General features: G+C 42.3%; 1 protein-coding gene across 2 annotated transcripts in view; it reads right to left on the reverse strand.

The window, feature by feature from the left end:
- DOCK2 (dedicator of cytokinesis 2) overlaps positions 1 to 22,547 on the reverse strand; it is a 407,498-nt gene that overhangs the window by 315,605 nt on the left and 69,346 nt on the right. For both annotated transcript variants that reach the window (XM_027084336.1, XM_027084335.1), the window contains exons 19-22: positions 22,318 to 22,415; positions 20,558 to 20,647; positions 19,389 to 19,489; positions 18,422 to 18,556 (exon numbers count right to left, since the gene is read on the reverse strand). In XM_027084336.1, the coding sequence (XP_026940137.1) occupies positions 18,422 to 18,556; positions 19,389 to 19,489; positions 20,558 to 20,647; positions 22,318 to 22,415 (424 nt within the window). The remainder of the gene's footprint in view (positions 1 to 18,421; positions 18,557 to 19,388; positions 19,490 to 20,557; positions 20,648 to 22,317; positions 22,416 to 22,547) is intronic.

Raw genomic sequence — 22,547 nt, forward strand, 5'->3', positions numbered from 1 at the left:
CAGAGGTGAGCTTTAAAACCCAGGGCTGCATTTCAGTCACCAGACCTTAATGACCCAGTTGTGCGTACCTGGTTTAAAACCAAACACAGAGAGCAAGCCATGAGGGACGAGGGAAGGGAAAACTAAAAAATAATGGACTCTCTAAAGTCTAGGAGAAGGACACTTTTACTTGGCTTGAGCAGTTGTGTTTAAGGTTTCCATTAGATAGTTACTTCAACTATAAAAATAGTTGATAATAAATATTTGTTGATCACCTACTATGCACCAATCATTGTGCTATCAAGGTATTTATAAGAAGAAACAAAAAATCAACCCCCAAATATGTAAAATGGCAGCTATGATATGTATTTGGGTGTCAATTTTTATTTCTCTTTCCAAATTCCTTGAGAGCACAGTAATTGATGTATAATAGGTGCTCAACAAATATTTATTTGTGATACATACTTGAAAGACAAAATACATGGGCAATGAGAATTTAAAGAGGTTTGACCTAGCCAGAAAATACAGGGATAGGTTCTCTGAGGGAGTGATGCTTCAGGTGACCCAGGAAAGGAGAATAAGAAAGAACTAGGAGAAAAGGAGAAGAAAGGGCATTCCATCCACAGGTCAGCAAGCACACAGGCCCTGCAACAGAAGGGAGCCGAGTGGGTCAGAGGGACTGAATGAAGGCCCCTGAATCCGGAGTGGAGAGACTGGGTAAGCCGGGTGAAAAGAGGCTGGCGGGCAGCCAGGACGGGACCCTTGCAGGTCACGTGAAGTTTTGCCTTCATCCTAAGAGCAATGAGAAGAAATTAGAGGATTTTAAGAAGGTGAGCACCTCAGTCTGACCTGAAATGTGGAAAGATCATTCTGGCTGCAGTGAAATTTAAAGACTTCTACTTCTGACATTGTGGTAGACACAGTGCCCTAGAAAACCTCTCAATAAAAATGACTCCCAGGGCTTCCCTGGTGGCACAGTGGTCAAGAATCCACCTGCCAATGCAGGGGACACAGGTTTGAGCCCTGGTCCGGGAAGATCCCACATGCCGTGGAGCAACTAAGTCCACGCACACGACTACTGAGCCTGCGCTCTAGAGCCCGCGAGCCACAACTACTGGGGCCTGCAAGCCACAACTCCTGAAGCCCGCATGCCACAACTACTGAAGTTAACTGGTTGGGGAAGAGAAAGAATGAGATCAATCCTGGGGCCTGCATATTGGTGACCCTTGCAGTAAGCTGATACCCCAAATTGTTATACCTTCCTATAAAGGAAGGTGAGAAATAAATCTACTGCATGAAAGAAAACTTGGTGCTGGGTGAAGAAGGAAAACACATCTCCACTGAGATTTCTTAACCACAAGCCAGTCCTCACCTGGATTTTGTTTGTTTGTGATCTTGTTTGTTTTTGTTTTCTCCAAATTCATGTGCCTCACTTGGATTGACAAAGAGAAATTTTAACTTAAAGAGGTCTCTGGTTGTTAGTGACCCCCAGGTGAACAATGGAAGGAAATTCTGATTTTCTCTGGAAGAAAATAAAAAACTTTAATTCAAGACTAAAAATACACAAGAACTGATAAAGTTGAAAGGGAAATAAGCTTTAAAAAATAATAATAACAACAAAATGCACAAGGACTCAAGGTCACCCAAAACAGAAACAGCAGAATCAGCCTCACAAAGAATCCCCCTACTGGAGTTATCCAGCAAAGAATATAAAATCTCATATTTAATGTGCTTCAAAATATAGAAAGGATGTTTGAAAATACGATCAAGAAACAAAAAAAAGTTAAAAAGTTATATTTGAATAAGAACTCAATAGAATTTCTGAAAATGAATAATATAATGATTAAAATAAAAAATCTCATTCAATGAATCAAACAGCATATTAGATGCAGTTAAGAGGGAAATCGGTAAGCTGGAAAATAGGTTGAAAGAAATTAGCCAGAATGAACCCCAAAAAACAAAAGATAGAAAATATGAGAGTTTATGAGACATGGAGAATATGAGGTCTAACATACACTAACTGACATTTCAGAGAGATCATAGAATATAAGGGGAAAATGCAAAAATTAAAAAGAATGATGAATGAGAAATTTTATAGAATTGGTATTGCAAATACCAAACTCCAGATCCAGGAAAACTAACTTCTAGCTATATAAACAAACTCATTCTTAAGTACAACATAGAGAAATGCAGAATACCAAAGACAAAGAGATGATCTTAAAGGCTGCCAGGGAGAAAAAAACAGAATGCCTATAAAGGAACAACAGTAAGACTGACAGCTAACCTTAACAGCTGATCACAATGAACAAAAGAGCTAGAACTCTATATCCAGGGAAACCCCATTCCAAGTTTCAGAATAAAATTAGAGAGACTTTAGCAACTCTACCAGTAAATTTCCTGCCCTTAATAATAAACGATTTACTTCAAGGAGAAGAAAAACAAATATGGATGGTCAAAGATGACAGGAGAAATGATACCTTTTTTTTCACTGTGATAAAAAAAATAACATGAAATTTACCACTTTAACCACTTTTAAGTTTACAGTATAGTAGTGTTGATGAACTTTTTTTTTTTTTTAATTTTATTTATTTATTTATTTATTTTTGGCTGCGTTGGGTCTTCGTTGCTGCACTGGGGCTTTCTCTAGTTGCAGCGAGCGGGGGCTACTCTTCATCGCGGTGCACAGGCCTCTCACTGTCGCAGCCTCTCTTGTTGCGGAGCACAGGCTCTAGACGCGCAGGCTCAGTAGTTGTGGCTCACGGGCCCAGTTGCTCTGCGGCATGTGGGATCTTCCCAGACCAGGGCTCGAACCCGTGTCCCCTGCATTGGCAGGCAGATTCTCAACCACTGCGCCACCAGGGAAGCCCCCGTTGATGAACTTTTATTGGTAAAATCATATAAACAAGTACCAACTGCTTAAAACAATAATAATGTCTAATTTGTGGAATTATCAAAAAAGGCAAAACTGACATACTACACAATTATAGTATAATATTTAAGAAGGAAGTGGAAGTATCTTCTAAAATCCTTTATTTTTCAGAAGGACTGTAAAGATACTAAGATTTTATTAAGTTAAATATGTATGATAGAATACCTAAGTAGCCACTAATAGAACTGCATATAAAATGTAACTTTCAAACTATTAAAGGCGAAAAGAGACTGAAAAAACTGAAGACAATCCAAAAAAAAGAAGGAAAAAGAGAACAGAAAATCAGAGTGTTGGCGAAGATGCACATCGAAGATGATATAAATAAGTTCAAAACACCAGTGATCACAATAAAATGTAATACTGCTTCACGATGAACATTATTATCAAATTAGTGATAGAAAAGAACTACCTTAAATTGATAAAAGATATCTAAAATATTTTTTAAATCTAATACATAATATATATCACCATTTTTATTCAACATTGGTCTAGAATCCTAGCCAATGCAATAAGACAGGGAGAAAAAGGATTCAAATTAGAAAGAGAGAAACAAAGCTTTCCATATTTACAGGTGTTATAATTGTCTACTTAGGAAATTCGTGAGACTCCATAGCAAAACAGATTCTAAGAAGACAAGGATGGAAGCAGCAAGACCACTGGAGAAAGCTAACACAGTGATCCAGGTGTGAGGTGATGAGAACTGTGAACAGGAAGTTGGTAGTGAAGATGGAAAGATGTGGATGAATTTGAGAGACATTTAAGAGGGGACTTGACTGTGGATTACGTGGGAAAAACACAAAAAATGAGGTGTCAAAAAATCCTATTTGTCTGCCCCATGCAACATGCTGGGTTGTACGTCAGTGAGATGAGGGGACATCATGAGTTTGGTTCTGGTTATGCTAACTTTGAATTGCCTCGGAGATACGAAAGGTATCAAGTAAACTGGACACACAGATTTGGAACTTGTTGAAGAGGTCAAGCTGGATTTCTGGGTTATCTGCATAGAAGCAGTAACTGAAGAGATGGGTTTGAATTTGGTCACCTAGGTGGAGGGAGTTGAGTGAAAGGAGGATTGGTTTAAACTGAGCATTTAGGACCTCCAAAGGGTGTGAGAAGTATGAGGAATACTAAAAGAGTTCTGTGCTACAGAGGCCAAGGGGAGAAAGTGTTTTGAGGAAGCGGAGAGGTTAGCAATGTAAAATGCTGTGGCTCGTGCTATCTGGGATATTCTTAACTGTTGACATAATAATGTTATCATCTGTGGCTTGTTCACAAAATATGTTTGATCATAGACAAGCTCTTCATTTTTATCACCCCTATGGTACCCAAGACGAGTAGGCCTGCCCTCCCTCCAGAATGCCCATCCGATAGGAAATCAGGAAATAATAATTAACGATATTATTTATCCCAGCAAACTGATTTGGAAAAACATTCTTCTGTGGAAAAGTTCACCTGTACACAGATACACACATCTGCATAGTGCACTCTGATGATCAAATCAAGTGAAGTTGACACTATCTGCTACTTCAGGTAATATGGGTCTTTAGACCCATACATTAACAGATCACTGAGAAGTGACTATATATTTTAAAAAACTTGTCCAAAACTGCAGCCAACAATTCATGGTCGCTAAAACATATATGGCATTAAAAAGTAATAAACGGGGGGCTTCCCTGGTGGCGCAGTGGTTGAGAGTCCGCCTGCCGATGCAGGGCACACGGGTTCGTGCCCCGGTCCGGGAAGATCCCACATGCCACAGAGCGGCTGGGCCCATGAGCCATGGCCGCTAAGCCTGCGCGTCCGGAGCATGTGCTCTGCAACAGGAGAGGCCACAACAGTGAGAGGCCCGCGTACCGCAAAAAAAAAAAAAGTAATAAACGTTATGACCGTAAAACAATAATGCTTAGCAGAGATGAGATACTGCAAAAAACAAATCAACCAACCAACAAACAGAAAAACCTAAAGGGATTGCTCAGTGAAATAAGGTAGCACAGGCTGTGTCTGTCCCCCAACCCAATTAAAGATGGGCGGTTTATGTCTTTGAATCTTACAGGAGGCAACCAAAGAGGCTTGTGGGAGGTTATGAAACACATGCTTTTCAATTTTAAATATGGAATTACTATAATCTAAAACACAAACGCTTTGTAGGACAACATGCACTCTGTCTGTATTCTTGAGTCCTTTACTCCTATCCAGGATTGTGTAATTAACTCAGGGATTAACAATCTGTCACTTCCTACTGAGCTGCCCATTTCAGGTACCACTGGTCAGTCACAGCTCCCTGTGCAGTTACCTCCGCCCCCAATCCACCCATGTGGCACATGACACAAGCCCTCTTCACCATCAAGTGTCAGCATGCTACGTCACATGAAAGCATCTTCAACTACATGCCTCCCGAGGACTCTGTAATACACTTAGAATGATCTTTGCATGGTAGGCTCTGCCTATCTCACCCAGTTTATCTTCCTCCTAATCTCCCCTGTGCTCTCTATACTTCAGCCACGATAACTTTCTGAAAAAAACTCTTTCAAGCTCTTTCTTATTCAAGATCACTTGCTCAGACTTTCCCTCCCTGAAGGACTCTTCCTTCAATCCCTGCATGGCTGGATCATTGCCATCCCTCACATCTCAGTTTAAACGTCACTTCAGGGAATTCCCTGGTGGTACAGTCGTTAAGAATCCGCCTGCCAATGCAGGGAACACGAGTTCGAGCCTGGTCCGGGAAGATCCCACATGCCGCAGAGCACCTAAGCCCGTGAGCCACAACTACTGAGCCCGCGTGCCACAACTGCTGAGGCCTGCGCACCTAGAGCCTGTGCTCCACAACAAGAGAAGCCACCGCAATGAGAAGCCTGCTCACCACTACGAAGAGTAGCCCCCGCTCACCGCAACTAGAGAAAGCCCGCGTGCAGCAACAAAGACCCAATGCAGCCAAAAATAAAAAACAAATTAATTAATTAAACGTCACTTCATCAGAATCCTCACAATAACACTGTGAAGTAATCCCAACTTTAGACAAGGAAACTGGGGCACAGAGGTTAGGTCACTTGCCCACAATTATACAGGTAGTTACTGGGATTATTCACTGCTGTACTGGACCACCTATCTCAACTACTTGCTTAATTCCCGTACAGGCATTTATCATGGTTTGCAACGACTTGGTGTATTTGTTTATTTTATTTTTTTCCCCCACAGTATTATATAAGGGAAGCATGAGGGCAGGGCTACATCTGCCTTTTTCACTGCAGTATCCTAGCATAGAACTTCCAAATAGTAAGACTCAAAAATGTTTACTGAACGAATGAATGAACAAACGAATTGAACTGAACTCATATGTCTTTGCAACTGACTACATTAGGAGAGTAGATCTGAGATACAGAGGAGCTAGTTTGGAGATTTGAAGGACAGTGACCGTATGTGCCCCATAACTAAGTCCTTTTTAATTTTCCATCCACCCCAAAGACACAATAAGAAACAAGCCCAACAACTGAGTAATATATTATTAATACTTCCTAATAAGGAAACAAATTCTACTTCAGGGTGATGCCTGCCTCAAGTGCATCTGAAGTGGATCACAAAATACATCTAGTCATCCTGATTCAGTTCAGCATCCCTGACAGTTAGGTTAGCTTGGTGAATTTCACCCCTCTGGCAAACTAGACCCTTTATTATCCTGCATGTCCATATTAAGTTACAGGGGATTTGCAAACACATATCCTAAATCTACATATTTATTCAGTAAATTGATCTCCCACCCAAGTCATTCTCTGAGGAACTGTCAGCCTAGGCATTTGACAGAAAGTTATTTTTGTGCAAAGGCAAAGATTCTACCAGCAAGCTAGCCCCAGACTTCTAACAAGGAGTTAACAAGGAGAGGAAATCGGCTACTGCTTCAACCTGAAAGAATGAATATCTGTGTCCTCCTTGGCTTTTCCCGCATCTTGTTCTGCAAAATTAAGCCATTTAAAGGTACAATGGAAGCAAACAAGACCAGCATTTTACACTTTGCTGTAAGCAGAGTATGAGATTGGTAAGAAATAGGAAACAACTGGCTCAGCTTCTGAGGGATGGTGGGGGGAAGCCAGTCTTGGATTATACCCTGGCAAAGAACAATCCACGATGTAAGTAATTCACGCGCAGATGATGGGAAATCAATCATCAAAGCCTGATCCCTCTGCCCCCGATGGCCTCCTGTTTGGATACTAGGAAAGATGCTAAACTCTCGGAAAGGGTCGGCTGATTCACCAAAGATCTCCTAATTGTGAAATATCTTGTTCCTGATCAGTTTTCAGTTCCCAGGACCTCACTGTAACAGTGAATACTGCTGACATTCCCTCTCAGAAATGCTCCGTTTCCTGGGTCCTGTAATGCCAATCCTTCCTGCTTCCTCTCCTATATCTCCAATCCTCCTTCCCTGGGACTCTCCCCTCATCCATCCCTCCAACATGCGCATCTCCTGCATTCCATTCTGAGTTTTATAGCACTGCTCACCTTGTGCTACAGCTTCAAACACATCCTCTTTCTACCAAAGGAGATCAATTTCTACCAAAACCATATCTCCATTCTCCACTCCCCTGAACTCCAAATCTGTATCTAACCGCCTGCTGTGCATTTCCATCTGGCTACGCCAGTAAACACCTCCAGCATCACATGTCCCAAACACATCGTCTTCCCCCCAAAACCTGCTCCTCCCCTCACTCATCATGCTGATGAGCAATACCTGATAAAAGGGACCACAAAGTTCAGGGTCAGATCAGCCAATTGGCCCCCTCCATCAGTTCCACTCCCACATTCAATTAGTTTGGGCAATCCTGCCATCTATAAACCCTCATCTTCTTACTTTCCTTCTTCTCCAGCCCCACCGTGACTACCTGAGTTCAAGTCCTCCTGCCTGGATTACTGCAATAGCTTCGTTATTGATCTCCTGCCTCCCCTCCTCTGTCTACCACATACTAACCTTACTTCTGCACTAATCATTCTAAAACATGAATCTAATCATGTTAATCCCCTGCTTTAGAACCTCAATGGCTCCCCACTGCCAAAAGCAGGGGTTTCCAAAACTGCTCCTATGAGGAAAAAAAAAAAAAACTTAAGTATGAGTCTCAACAGATGCTTATTTATATATAAATTATATCCATGTACTATTCTAAGTCAAATGTTTATAAAGTTTAGCTTCTTCATCTTAGGACAAAATGAAGAAATTTTAATATTTTTGTCTGATCCCAGTAGATTAGTTTGTACCTCTGCTGGGGTATTCACTCTGTGCTCTGAGGATGGAGGGTAGCATCTATGCCAATATCCCCCAGCATAGAGGATGACGTCAAACTCCTTGGTCTGGCATTCAAGGTGTTTCACAATCTAGCTCCAAATCCCCTCTTCAAACACCTCCTCACTCCTCTACCACCACAGCTGCACCCACTAGCGACTGTTCCATAAAAGTGCCATTCATGGGCAAGCACAAGATAGCACAAAGAGCTGAGACTTTGATGTCAGATCCCTCCCTGCCAACATCTAACTGTGTGACCTAAAGTCACTTTCTGCACCTCTCTGGGTCTCAATTTCCCCTTCTGTAAAGTGAACATAAAATGAATATAATAATACCTGTACTTTGCAGGGTTGTCGTGAGTATTAAGTGAGGTAGAGCAAAAAGTGATACAGGGCCATGCAAAGAGGAGAGGCTTTTATAAATGGTACCTCAGAGTAAGTTCTATATCATATGTTGTCCCCTCTACTTGGAATTCCCGATTCTCTTTTCTTCCATGGCCAGGCTTCTTAAATACCTTCCAATGTCTAGTTTAAAAGATCACCTCCTCCGAGAAGAATGACTCATCCTCCCGAGGTGGAGTCTGTCATTCAAACCTGTCTGCCCCCGGGAACCATTTGTAAGCCTCCACTGAATCATATCACTGATCATTGCTTATCCCAGGCATGCTGGCATTTGACTGCTGGCATGTGTGTCTTTCTTGCTCACTAAACTGCCACTGTTTGAGGAAGTCTGACATCAATTTCAGAGTTCCCAGCACTTAACAAAGTCCCTAGCACATAACAGGTGCTCAATAATAGTTTATCAATATTTCCATATGCAAAGGGGAAAGAGGACTGTTTAAAAGTGCACATATATGCACAATTTCATGTTATAATAAGGATGACTTACTTAATGATTTACAAAACGCTTTCACATATGTTTGTAAGAAACAGGTTGTTACCTCCCCCTCTGCCCTGTAGCAACTCATAAAATAGATAATAACTTAGAGAAAAGTAACTATTTGACTATATCCCTTTGATGAGTTTTCTCTTCCATCCTGATCTGATGCCAAGTTAATGTTATCATAAAATAATTCCATTAAGTGCAATTGTGCAGTTTACTGAGCCATTACTGTCATCAAAAAGTGAAATTACATTCAAAGCCTAAAACAGAGGTTTACACAGGAATAAATGTCATTAACATGGCAAACAAATTACATGCAGGAGAAACAGAAATAGCAATATGACCAGAATTCCAACCCATCCTCAGCATAAACAGATGATCACGTTTTAATATTTATTCATACATGAACGGTGAAAACAAATCACACTGGCAAGTACCTTCGAGTTAAATTCATATTTTTTCAAAAAGGCGGAGGCTTATGTATCCTCTGTGACTGCAGGCTACACTGGGCATGCCTGAGCTTTATGCAGACAACCTTGCTGCCTAAAATATTCATGACCTGCAGGATAAACTAGTATATAATATTTACATAAGAAGAAATTGAACTGGTGGAAAGATGAGGGGGGGGCGGGGGGGGGGGGGGGGGGAATGGGTAGAATAAAGCCAGACGCAAAATAAAAAGGCAAAAGCGAGCATCAGAGAGCATCAAATCATCTGATGTGAAGGCAATTAGAGAAAGGGCAATGATGTCTGGCCCTGGGTGACCAGAGCCAGATTGGGGCTGTCTGCTGGAGGTGAGAACCGTGGTCCTTTGAGCCTGTGTTAATGGAGTGGCAGTCCCAGTGCAGGCAAATGACACTGTGCATGCCATGGTCAGCCTGCCCAGGTCCCAGGTGAGGGCTGGGGAGCAGAAGGACTCCTGGAGATGCTGCTGCTTCCATTAGGATACTGAGTGCCTTCCTCTTTCCCTGACCAGTGACTTGTTTCCAAGGGGTGTGAGCTCACCTGGACTGGCCCCATGTCAGCTTTTCTTTGTTCATTTCTTGGGAGGATATGAGGACAAAGTCACTGCTGCCAGGACAGCCTCACCATGCTGGCGAGGATGCCCTTCCTGGCAACTCCTGCTCCAAGTCATCATGCTCTTCACTGAAGTCCTACTGTGCTTAGGGATGGATGGCAGCACCTAAACCCACACAGCCTCGCGCCTCTCAGCAGCCCCAGCAGCGCCCAGCAAGTTGACCCTTCCAGCTGGAGTTGCTTCCTCTCAGGACAGCCCCTCCTCTCAGCCAGCCAGGCTTCCCACCTGCACAGCCTGGAAAAAGTGCCAGTTCTCAAATCTGCTTGATCAGGTGAGGTAGAATGCGAAGCTTGCTCTACTGAGTCTTAGCTGTGTGACCTTTGAGCTTGAATTGAAGCCTCAGCCTCCTCATTTGTGAAAGGGGGATAGAAATGCTGTCCCACTGCTTACTGAAGGAGTGCCTACTGTGTGCTGGGTGCTGTCCTCAGCGCTTGGAATGCAGCACGAAACAGTCAAAGACTCCTGTGCTCGTGGACCTGACATTCTAGCAGGAAGAGCGCTAAAATGTCATAACTTATTATTGTATGTTAACATGGGGAGGAAGAATGACAGAAAGCAGAGTGAACGGGAGGGCAATCAGAAGGGCCAGGGGCCAGGTGACAGGCCCAGGCTGCTCTCTGGGAAAGGCTGGATGCTGTCTTATGCCCCCTTCCAGCCCCTCCTCCCCCACTCACGCACACAGGCACCCACCACACCCTGGTCGGCTTGTTCCTCACCACATACAGGGAGGGGGAGACCAGCCCCTTAGGGTCTTTTGAAACAGGAAGACAAATGTGTGATCAGGAGCATGACTCCTGTGCTGGGCTCTTGGGCCCACTTCAGTCTGTCTGTCTCAAATCTAGGTATTTTTGCTTCCATTTTATTTTATTTTTAAGAAAACAAAACAAAAATCTGCACCAATTTACCTGGTTTCGTATGAAAACTTTTTTTTTTAACTTTTTACATTTTTTTGGTGTCCATTTGTATTGAATAATTGGCTACATTTGTAAAATGTAATTTCTAACGTAAAAAACATAATTCTTTTCTTCTCAAGATTTTTTCTTAAGAGGAAAGATATTTTTTCAGGAAAAACAAACTTTAAAATAAAAGAAGAGGAGAATAAAATCTACTTCTCCCCTTTCCCCAACCTCTGTCTACCCCTCTTTCCCAGGAACAAATCAAAAGGTGGATCGTCTTGTAAAGAATGTAAACTTTTAGTCCAGAACGATGTCTTTTTCTCAATGCAGTGAGCTGTAGATTCTCTAGTTTGACCCCTGCAGGTGGGAATGGGGGCACTGAGGCAACATGGAGAGGAGCTCGGGGGGAGCAGGGTCATGAATTTGTTTTCTTTAGTGAAAGAGAAATACAATCAAGCATTTTGTATTCAGAATGTTGTGCAATATTTTGGAATGGAACACTGGTGTGTTTAGAGATTGAGTTTAAAAACAAAACAAAAAGATTGATCAAATCTGTACAGTTTATATTGTTCCAGATTGTTTTAAGTCTGTATTAAAAGCATGATATATAATAACAAAATAACAAACCAAAAGAAGAAGTGCCAGGGGCAGGGTTTGCCCCTGTATGTAAGGGAATGAGGAGAAGTTTGAATAAAGCTCTAAAAGAGGCGAGTGGGTGAGCAAGCAGTTGTCTGGGAAAGGGTGCAAAGGCCCTGCCCTGGGAACCTGAGCCACAGCAAGGAGGCCTGTGAGGCTGGCACACAGTGAGAGAGGAGTAGGAGGAGGTGAAGTCAGGAGACGAGGGTCTCCACCGCATTTATGTGAAGGCTGATGGAGATAATGAGGGAAATGCACTTAGCAGGACATCATAACCGTGGGCACTCGCTATGTGACAGGCACTGTGCCACATGCCTGATGTCCATTAGCTCAGTGAGTCTGCACAACCGCCCTGCAAGGGTTGTTCCGTACTTGCCTGTTTTACACACAAGGAAACTGAGCTTTGGGCAGATTATTTAATCTGCCCAAGGTCATAAACCTTCATACCTGGTAGTGATAGGATGCAAAGGCAGAATTCAAACCCAAGTAGCCTAGCTCCAGAGACAGTGCCTTTACCCCCTGAGCTGACTGACTCGCAAGCAAAAGATGCGGATGAGTGTGGCGAAGGAGAAGCGTGTGATGGCAGAGCAGCCCCAGGAGAGGGATAACATGGAGAAGGAGGGGGAAGCAAGAACTAAGCAGGTCTGTAACAAGAGCAGAAGGCATGAGGCCAAAGAAAAGACAGGCAGAGCAAGCAGGGAACAGAGGGAGAGCTGGGTACACAGCTGCTTGGCCACAGGGGCCTGACCACACACACACAGGGGAAGTGGGAGCCACAGACAAAAGCAGGGCCCGTGCAGTGGGCCAGCAGCAGACCCACGTGAATTCACGGAGCCATAAAAATTCCCTACATTGAGGTCTTCTAAATGCACAGACACCTGGTAAAGGTTCCCATCCTCCTAAAAAATAGAGAGCAAGAAACGTTTTGTATAGCATGAACAGTAAGCCAGGTTGTGAGCAGGAATCAAGACACTAACACTTTCTCTTTCTAATCTGAGTTTTTGAAACAAGTACCCTTTCTGTCTCTCCTAGGTGAAAACATGATAACAGCTAACAGATTTATTTTGCTCACGGAATAAATATCAGACACTACATGGAAGCTCTGTACATGTAATCTCATTTCATCAACAAAACACTAAAAGCTGGTTTATCCTCATTCATGGGTGGGGAAACTGAGGCTCAGAGAGGTTAGGTCACTCATCAAGCCAGGTGCTGACAGGGACAGGAAGTGTCCAGTGTGAGCACTGACCGTCACTGAGCCAGCACTGCCCAGTACAGTGTGAACATAACCATGCCCCACACTATCCCCTATACTCGAGCCTACGGCAGCACCAAGATTTACAAGGAACACAGACGAGCAGGAGCAAACGCTCTTATTGCAGAACAGAGCTCTGGATCTTCTCTCATTCGGGAAGTCATCCTTACAGAAGCTCTGCAGTCTCATTACTATGTGCCTGGCCAGCAGGAAGGGCAGCTCTTCCTGGAGTGTCCACCACGTGGACCAGGGAAGCATGGACTACCACAGACTCTGAGTAATTCCACGGGCTCAGAAACCTTGGGGATCAGCTCAGCTGGTTGTCTGAGGTTCAGGATAAAAGGCACTGTAAGGGGGTTTATAAAGAAACTCAATGCCTAGAACATAATCACTTCGGCTCCTTCTGAATGTTCCTCACTATGCTCTATACCTCCCAGGTCCTCAGTTAATCTAGAAAAGCCCAGTGGATACTGGTCATATTTATAGCCACTCAGCATCTTTTGGACTCACTTCCTACAATTTAGAATTCCCCATATTTTGAAGCCTGCCTCCCTATGACAGAAGCTCAAACCTGCTCTGCCAGCTTCTATTGCAACTATGGCACAGGTATGTGCCCAGAGACACCTGTACAGACTTTGACTCAGGAGCTACTGACATAAGAAGAGGGGACAGGAAAATCATTTTCTTTGGCTGTGTGACAAAATGAATGATTCTTACAAAAATTCCAATCCCGTACAAAATAAATGCACAGAAATCTCTTGAATTTCTACACACTAATGACGAAAAATCTGAAAGAGAAATTAAGGAAACACTCCCATTTACCACTGTAACAAAACGAATAAAATACCTAGGAATAAACTGACCTAAGGAGACAAAAGACCTGTATGCAGAAAATTATAAGACCCTGATGAAAGAAATTAAAGATGATACAAACAGATGGAGAGATATACCATGTTCTTGGATTGGAAGAATCAACATTGTGAAAATGACTATACTACCCAAAGCAATCTACAGATTCAATGCAATCGCTATCAAACAACCAATGGGGCTTCCCTGGTGGCGCAGTGGTTGAGAGTCCACCTGCCGATGCAGGGGACATGGCTTCGTGCCCCGGTCCGGGAAGATCCCACATGCCGCAGAGCGGCTAGGCCTGTGAGCCATGGCCACTGAGCCTGCGCGTCCGGAGCCTGTGCTCCGCAACGTGAGAGGCCACAACAGTGAGAGGCCCGCGTACCACAAAAAAAAAACAACAACAACCAATGGCATTTTTCACAGAACTAGAACAAAAAATTTCACAATTTGTATGGAAACACAAAAGACCCTGAATAGCCAAAGCAATCTTGAAGAAGAAAAACAGAGCTGGAAGAATCAGGCTCCCTGGCTTCAAACTATACTACAAAGATACAGTAACCAAGACAGCATGGTACTGGCACAAAAACAGAAATATAGATCAATGGAACAGGATAGAAAGCCCAGAGATAAACCCACGCACATATGGTCACCTTATCTTCGATAAAGGAGGCAAAAGTATACCGTGGAGAAAAGACAGCCTCTTCAATAAGTGGTGCTGGGAAAACTGGACAGCTACATGGAAAAGAATGAAATTAGAACACTCCCTAACACCATACACAAAAATAAACTCAAAATGGATTAAAGACCTAAATGTAAGGCCAGACACTATCAAACTCTTAGAGGAAAACATAGGCAGAACACTCTATGACATAAATCACAGCAAGATCCTTTTTGACCCACCTCCTAGAGAAACGGAAATAAAAACAAAACTAAACAAATGGGACCTAATGAAACTTAAAAGCTTTTGCACAGCAAAGGAAACCATAAACAAGACGAAAAGACAACTCTCAGAATGGGAGAAAATATCTGTAAATGAGGCAACTGACAAAAGATTAATCTCCAAAATTTACAAGCAGCTCATGCAGCTCAATATCAAAAAATCAAACAACCCAATCCAAAAACGGGCAGAAGACCTAAATAGACATTTCTCCAAAGAAGATATACAGATTGCCAACAAACACATGAAAGGATGTTCACCATCACTAATCATTAGAGAAATGCAAATCAAAACTACAATGAGGTATCACCTCACACCAGTGAGAATAGGTTTCATCAGAAAAATCTAGAAACAATAAATGCTGGAGAGGGTGTGGAGAAAAGGGAACCCTCTTGTACTGTTGGTGGGAATGTAAATTGATACAGCCACTATGGAGAGCAGTATGGAGGTTCCTTAAAACACTAAAAATAGAACTACCATATGACCCAGCAATCCCACTACTGGGCATAAACCCTGAGAAGACATAATTCAAAAAGAGTCATGTACCACAACGTTCACTGCAGCCCTATTTACAGTAGCCAGGACGTGGAAGCAACCTAAGTGTCCATCAACAGATGAATGGATAAAGAAGATGTGGCACAGATATACAATGGAATATTACTCAGCCATAAAAAGAAACAAAACTGAGTTATTTGTAGTGAGGTGGATGGACCTAGGTGGATGTCATACATAGTGAAGTAAGTCAGAAAGAGGAAAACAAATACCGTATGCTAACACATATATATGGAATCTAAAGAAAAAAAATGGTTCTGAAGAACCTAGGGGCAGAACAAGAATTAAGATGCAGACGTAGAGAATGGACTTGAGGACACAGGGATGGGGAAGGGTAAGCTGGGACGAAGTGAGACAGTGGCATGGACATATATACACTACCAAATGTAAAACAGATAGCTAGTGGGAAGCAGCCGCATAGCACAGGGAGATCAGCTCGGTGCTCTGTGACCACCTAGAGGGGTAGGATAGGGAGGGTGGGATGGAGACGCAAGAGGGAGGGGATATGGGGATACATGTATACGTATAGCTGATTCACTTGGTTATACAGCAGAAACTAGCACACCACTGTAAAGCAATCATACTCTAATAAAGATGTTAAAAAAAAAAGTTCCAATCCTTCTCAACAAGTTTTCTTCCTCTCTTACCCAAGTGTATCTTGCATATTGATACAGGAAAATCCCTAGCCCTTGTAAACGCTCATGTGCAGCACGCCCAAAGAAAAAATGGCAGGGAACAATTAACGGGAGCTGGATCAGCTGTAACTATGCACACCAGGAAAGACAAAGGAATAACAGGAAACGGAAACACAATACCAGACACAGTAAGCTCCCAAAGCAATAACTATATTACAATTTCCCACCAGCTGGCTTAGAAATCTCAAAGCACTGAAACGCCTATCTTCCATTCCCAAGTAAAATTCCCTTCTAGTTTGGGGAGATACTACCATCACTTCCCAATGTCCCTGAGGCTCCACTGAAGAGAACCCATTGTGAAAGATTCTAGAATGAACAAGACCTACTACCTTCCCTCAGCATGAGGTCCTAGACACTCCTTGCAGGTCAGCCTATATTTCTGATCATGACAAAGGATTCAAGATTATGTCTGGATTACCTTCGAGACATCTCCTCTGACCAAATGGCTTCTCCTAGCCCCCAGAATGCACTTCATCCAACAAGCGTTCTTGAGTGTCAGTGATGTTCTGTATATGCTATGCTGGGAGTACATAAGAGAATAACAGATTATCCCACTCCTTAAGAAGCCAAAACTCACTTAGAGTTCCAGCAGCACTGAATTTATACTGAATGAAGAGCTGGGGGCACTGCAAGATGACATGCCCTCAGGTAGAAAAGAAGAAAGCAGATGTACAAATGCTCTTTGTTCCAGTGGAGGAAAGAGATGAAGACTAAGAGAGGTAAGACAAGGAAGAAGGAAGGAAGGAAGGAAAGGAAGAGAGGGAGGGAGAGAGGGAGGAAGGAAAGAAATAAGGAATGGGGGGAGGGAGGGAAGAGAAATAAATTAAAAGGACAAACTGAGGCATAAGATATGATACATGGAAAGATATGTTCTTGTAGATCTGAAGTTCTCGCTTGGAGATGGGATAAGATATCATTGCCTAATCTGGAATTACAACGTTTGAATCCTTGAACCTCTCCAAGAGTTCAACTCTTAGGAAGACCCATAATTGTCTCTTACTGGTTTTCAAATAATTCAAATATTCTTTCAAGTTCAAGAATACCCCTAAGACTTCAATACACAGTCTCTGCCTTGACTATGTGACAAAAGAGAGGAATCGAAACAGATATTTCACTTTTAGAATAGCCTAAGTGACATATGTTTTGTGACATGGTTCAAGACACTCATCTCTTTCTATTCATCAACTGAAATATCAAAGAATTCTCCTACAAAGGAGAATCTCAAATAATTACCCATTTCAGCTGCCTTTGAGTATGAAGCTTTCATAACTCATCCAATGTCTCGATCAGAATGATGATTTACAGACTTCTACTTTTTTTTTTTTTTGAGAATCCATCCCTTCAAGTAAACAAGTTCATACCATAAGTTGCTGACCTGACCCATGGCTCCAGAGGTGAACATGGGACCATAAGTACACAACCTGCATATTCATTCTCCTGGTCACAGTGTTTAAGACCTTAGTACATGACTCAAGATAGTTCTTGGCATAGGATTTTGGTCGAACAACAGGGAACCTAGCGTTGCTTAAGCTAGTAGAATATGAGTCTGAGTTTCCCAGTGGCTTCCCCATTGGAAAACTTGCCTCAGAAGGCAGCCAACAAAAGGAAAGCAGAGCCAAGATCTAGAGAGACAGAGACCATCCGAACGACACTAAGCATCTGGACCCAGCCGTACCGAAGGCCAAGTACCCCCAAGATTTTTCAATAATGCGAAATAAAATAAAGTCCTATTTCCCCGAGTCAGCTTGGGTTGCATGCTCTTCCTTTGCACCGATAAGAATCCAGACAATACATTTCCTGTATGCTTCTTCTTACTTCCCATCACACACAACCAACCTGGTCACAGACACAACCAATTCCCTGCCTAACTCTGTCTTGTAGCCAGGAGACACATAAATTGTTATTTTGCAGGTTGCATTGGAATGACTCCACCTCTAAAGCCTTTTAAACGGGTAGCTAACCTCTGTGATGCTGACCATCGAATATCAAATCTCTTAGGTGCTCTAACATGTCAGCTCACTTTTTGGCCACCAGGATTTCACGGACAGGCGGATCAGCTGCAAATACCCGCTCATCTGTCATGTGCATCCTCCTAGAACCAAATAAATGTCAAATTCTCTGAGATCTGCTTCCCTGTCCCCATGGAATATAGATTCCTGGAAGGTTTTCACCATATCTCAAATCAAATGAAGAATGTTAGATGAAATGCAGAAGAGCCTCAAATCACAAATCATAGTCACTGGAGGAGACATAACTCTTCAACATATGAAGATTTCTTCTTTTTTTCCCCAAATGAACTTCGAACAATTATTACCTATTCATAACTCTCTAAATTGGATTTTTAAGCTGTTTTTGATCAGCAGCTGGTTACAATTTTGTAAAAGAGTTTCTCCAATGGCACAAATACTGCTGTACCCCAGAGGAATTGCAGAGCTAATCAATCACTTACGTAACTAGTACTCACTGTGAAAATAATGTCCTTGACCGAACAATGAACTTGAAAACATATTCCAAAGCTTTCAGCGTTCTTAAAATTGGCTCACATTGCTCTCCTCTGCTGGAGGTATCCAAGTAAGTCTTCAGCACCATCATCAATTTCCTGAATAAGGGATTACATTTTCAAAATACATCTCTTTTCAGCCCACAGCATGGTAATTAGTTTGTTTACTAAATTATAAGGCATTCAATCAAAGGTTAGAGGTGATGGTATAGCCAAGCTCACATAGTCATTTATACCATAAAAATAACTCTGCCTAAAAATATATGTTTAATACAGGGAGTGAGTATTTCCTGTCCATAAACAGCCAGCAAAGGAAAAAGTAGTGAGAAAAAAATCTTTTGACTCTGGGAAAACTAGTCACAGTGAGGATGTGAGGGGGGATGGTGGTGGTGATAATGTTCTTTTCAGCTTTTTCTTCCCACAGAAAATGTTCCTGTAATATCATGGAACTCCGTTGCCTGGAAACTTACCATGTTTCTTTATTACCAGCAGGGCGGACTTCGAACTACTTGGCCTGCTTTTCCAGGTCCCTTCACAAACAGGCCTCCACCAACTTTTCCAGCATCGTCTCTGATCTCTAACCCTCAGTTCTCTATACACAAGCTGTACTGAGCTACTTGTCATATGCACTTCCTTCTCTCTAGCCTTTGAATCCCAGTGTGTATCACAAGTAGCTGTTCAATAAATGATAGCTGACTGACTGACTAAATGAATGAACGAATGAGCAAACACTTCCACGTACTTCTGCCACCATAAAATATTCGTACCAACCTATGAGTTTGCATATTTTTATTTAATACAAATGACACAGCCAGATTGGGTTTTGTCAAAAAAGGCAGAACTCACACAGGCTGGTGACAAAAAGAAACTACTCAAATTTTTGTGACCTAGGCATCCTGGCAGGGCAAGCAGGAAGTACACAGTTACTTACTTGTAAGCTAGGGTAGCACTGAAATGCTGTTGAATGTAAGCCTCCAGAACGGTGTTGAAATGCTGGAATTTCCGGTCAGCAATGAGTCCTATTATGTAGATCTTGAGGAAGAAGCAAGGAATCAGTGGGTTTTGTGGGCAGACCCAGGACAGGAAGCTGTATTCACATGGCATAACTGAAACCCTATCAAATTCTTTTGCCCAGGAATTAGGTCACTAATATAGCTTCAGTCCTTTTCATTAAGGTAGTACCTCTCCTCAAAAGTATTTCACGAAGTATGCTACAGGGTTTCACGGTCAGATAAGCTTGAGAAATCTCAAGTTATCAAAACCTTAGACTGCCTTCTTTATTGCAGGCCTTATCAGAGTCTTCCACATGCCTCTGTGCATTGTAAATCTCCAGGAGAGTCACGCAATGCTCAACACTTCCCTAAGTTCAAAGATCAAAGGATCTTTTTGTCAGGAAGCATTTTTCCTTAGACACAGCTTTCTAGGAGGCCCTCTTGGGAAGCACTGGATTAAGTCACAGTTGTCTCCAAGTAAGCTCTTTAAAAATGTAAATGTCACTGACACAAAGGGTTGACACATTCATACTTTATTGGTCACTGATACCTTAATGCAGATTTTTTTTTATGTTTATTTTGACGTGACACTGAGAAGATGTGAGTTGGGACCACAAGAGGAAGAACAGACCATTTCGAAAGGTGGAAAGGAGACAGATCTGCCTGGTGTACCAGCCACTCTAAAATGTTCCGGGGTGGGCAGGAGGAGTGTAACAACTGCTGTGCTGGAGACTGAGCAGGAAGAAGGTAAAAAAAAAGAGTTAGGAAACATTTTGGGTGCTTTACAACCTGGCCAAGGACTCACTCCCCGTATTCATGGAAAGCCAAAGCGACTATTCACGGTATCCAGCTTCATGTACCTTCAACCAGGGCCAATCCACCATCAGCACTTAAACACTCCCCTTTTAATCACCCTGCCCATGCTTTCAAATGAACTCAAAGCAAAGGAAGGGAAACAGCAACTCGTTCATTGGTCTGGTTGCCAAATGTTACAATGCCTCCAAAAAATTCATGAAAAGGGCCATGTGGGCTATAAGTTCTCTGCGTTCTCACAGTGAGACACACGTTAATGCCTAATGTCACTAAACACTGGCCCCCTCTCTCTTACCAAAGCATCAAAGACGAGGATGTCATACTCATTACTTTGAGAATGTTCCATCATGATGTTGAAGAGGGCATCCAGAGTATCCTGGAGAAACTGGGCAAAATAATGAAGGTCTTGTAAGAAAGAGTGTAGGTGACCCAGCAGTCCCACTCATCAGTGTTTACCCAAGAGGGTGAGGGCACACATCCTGGTTCAGGAGGGCCAGGTACTTTACTCACAAGAGCCAGAACTTGGAGCAACCCAGTTGTCCATCTTCAGCAGAGTAGATAATTATAGGGTGGCATTTTCACATTATAGAACACTCCACAGCAATAAAAAAAAGAGCAAACTACTTCAACGTGGAATGGCGAATATAACTCTTGTGAGCATTGTGCAGGGTAAGAGAAGTCAGACACAGGAATGTCTATTCATTATCACTCTCTTTTTATGAAATTCAAGAACAGGCAAAAACCCCATCTATAATGATGGTAGTCAGCTTAGTGGTTACTCCCGAATAGGTTACTGATGGAGAAGGGGTAAGAGGGAACCTACTGCAATGCTAAAAATGTTCTGTACCTTGACCTAGGTGGTGGGTACACAGTTGTGTACATGTGTAACAATACACTGAACTGTACTCTTAAGATACGTGCTCCGTACATATGTTACCATATGTAGAGTATACATCAATAATATTTTTTTTCTAAAAACAAGAAAAAAAGAATGCAAAAGGGAGACAACAGAATGCCGTTTCAGATGACTTTTCCAGGCTGACAAAGGTGACAGGCCTTATTAAAGGATGTCTGGGGAATTTCCCTGCCATTGTTGAACCAGGTAGGTGGGTCAACAGTGCACAGTTAAAGCATTGATCTGGAAATCTGACCATTGCTTCTCCATGTATGGGCAATTAACTAAAATTTGATACCCCTCCCTCCTAAGAGATGGGTCAATATTTCCTATAGTCGAAACACAGAGCTACCACATAAAGACGTTCAATCTCAGAGTTTCTAGTTGTACCAGATTCCCAATGGAAACAAGATCACCAGGACCTCTGGGAAACACTTGTCCCAATTCATAGTGCTGGAGAGACAGTTGCTTTCATTAGATTTGCGCTTCAGACACTATATTCTCCACCACCATGTGGACACAACAATACATCTGACATTTACATCGTTTTCTGCTTGTTTCACCTAAAATGTGAGCGCTGATGTCTTTCCTTTTCTCATGTTTAATACATAACATTCTCGAAGCAGCAGAAACCAAGAATACTTTTTATTTCTAACAGCAACATGTAGATAATACTAAGAGATCATACTACCATAGCAACTTACAACAACAAAAATAAATAATAGTTACTATTTGTTGAACTTTGTACATTTTCATAAGCGTTAGTTCAATTATTGTGCATTATGTGTAAGAGACTTGTGGAGTAATTTTTAAATATGTATCATCTTGAATGCTCACAACCCTGGAAAATATGTCATATTGATAATACTATCACATAAAGTTGGCAAGCAGTTGAACTGGGATCTACACCAAAGTTGATCTATTTTCAGAGACTGAGCACAACCATACTTTCCTCCTGTTCAAGATTCAGCATCACTGAACCATATCATCCCCCAGATTTGCCAATAAAGGCTTCTAATGCCGACTTCGGACACTGTATCCCATTGTCAGAAGCAAAGTTGTCCTATCTCCCTCAGCACTTCATCTCTCCCCTGAAGCCACCCATGATTCAAAGCTCTGTCACTGGTGGATGAATACAGGCAAAATGAAGCCCCACTGACCTTTACTACTTCTTCTCCATCGACAATCTTCAATTTTTCTAAATTCTCCTGTAGCAGTTGTGGCTTCATACGCCACTTCAGCAAACCCAGCAAACCCACTAAAATAGAGTCCAGACAAGCAGAATTACTATTACTGGCCTGAACTGTCTGTATCAGGACCTCCCCTGGCCTGCCCACACATAAACACACACACACACACACACACACACACACACACACACACACACACA

This window comes from Aethalodelphis obliquidens, unplaced genomic scaffold (genome assembly GCF_003676395.1).
Source record: "Aethalodelphis obliquidens isolate GAN/ISIS:26980383/991018 unplaced genomic scaffold, ASM367639v1 scaffold52, whole genome shotgun sequence".
NCBI lineage: Eukaryota > Metazoa > Chordata > Mammalia > Artiodactyla > Delphinidae > Aethalodelphis > Aethalodelphis obliquidens.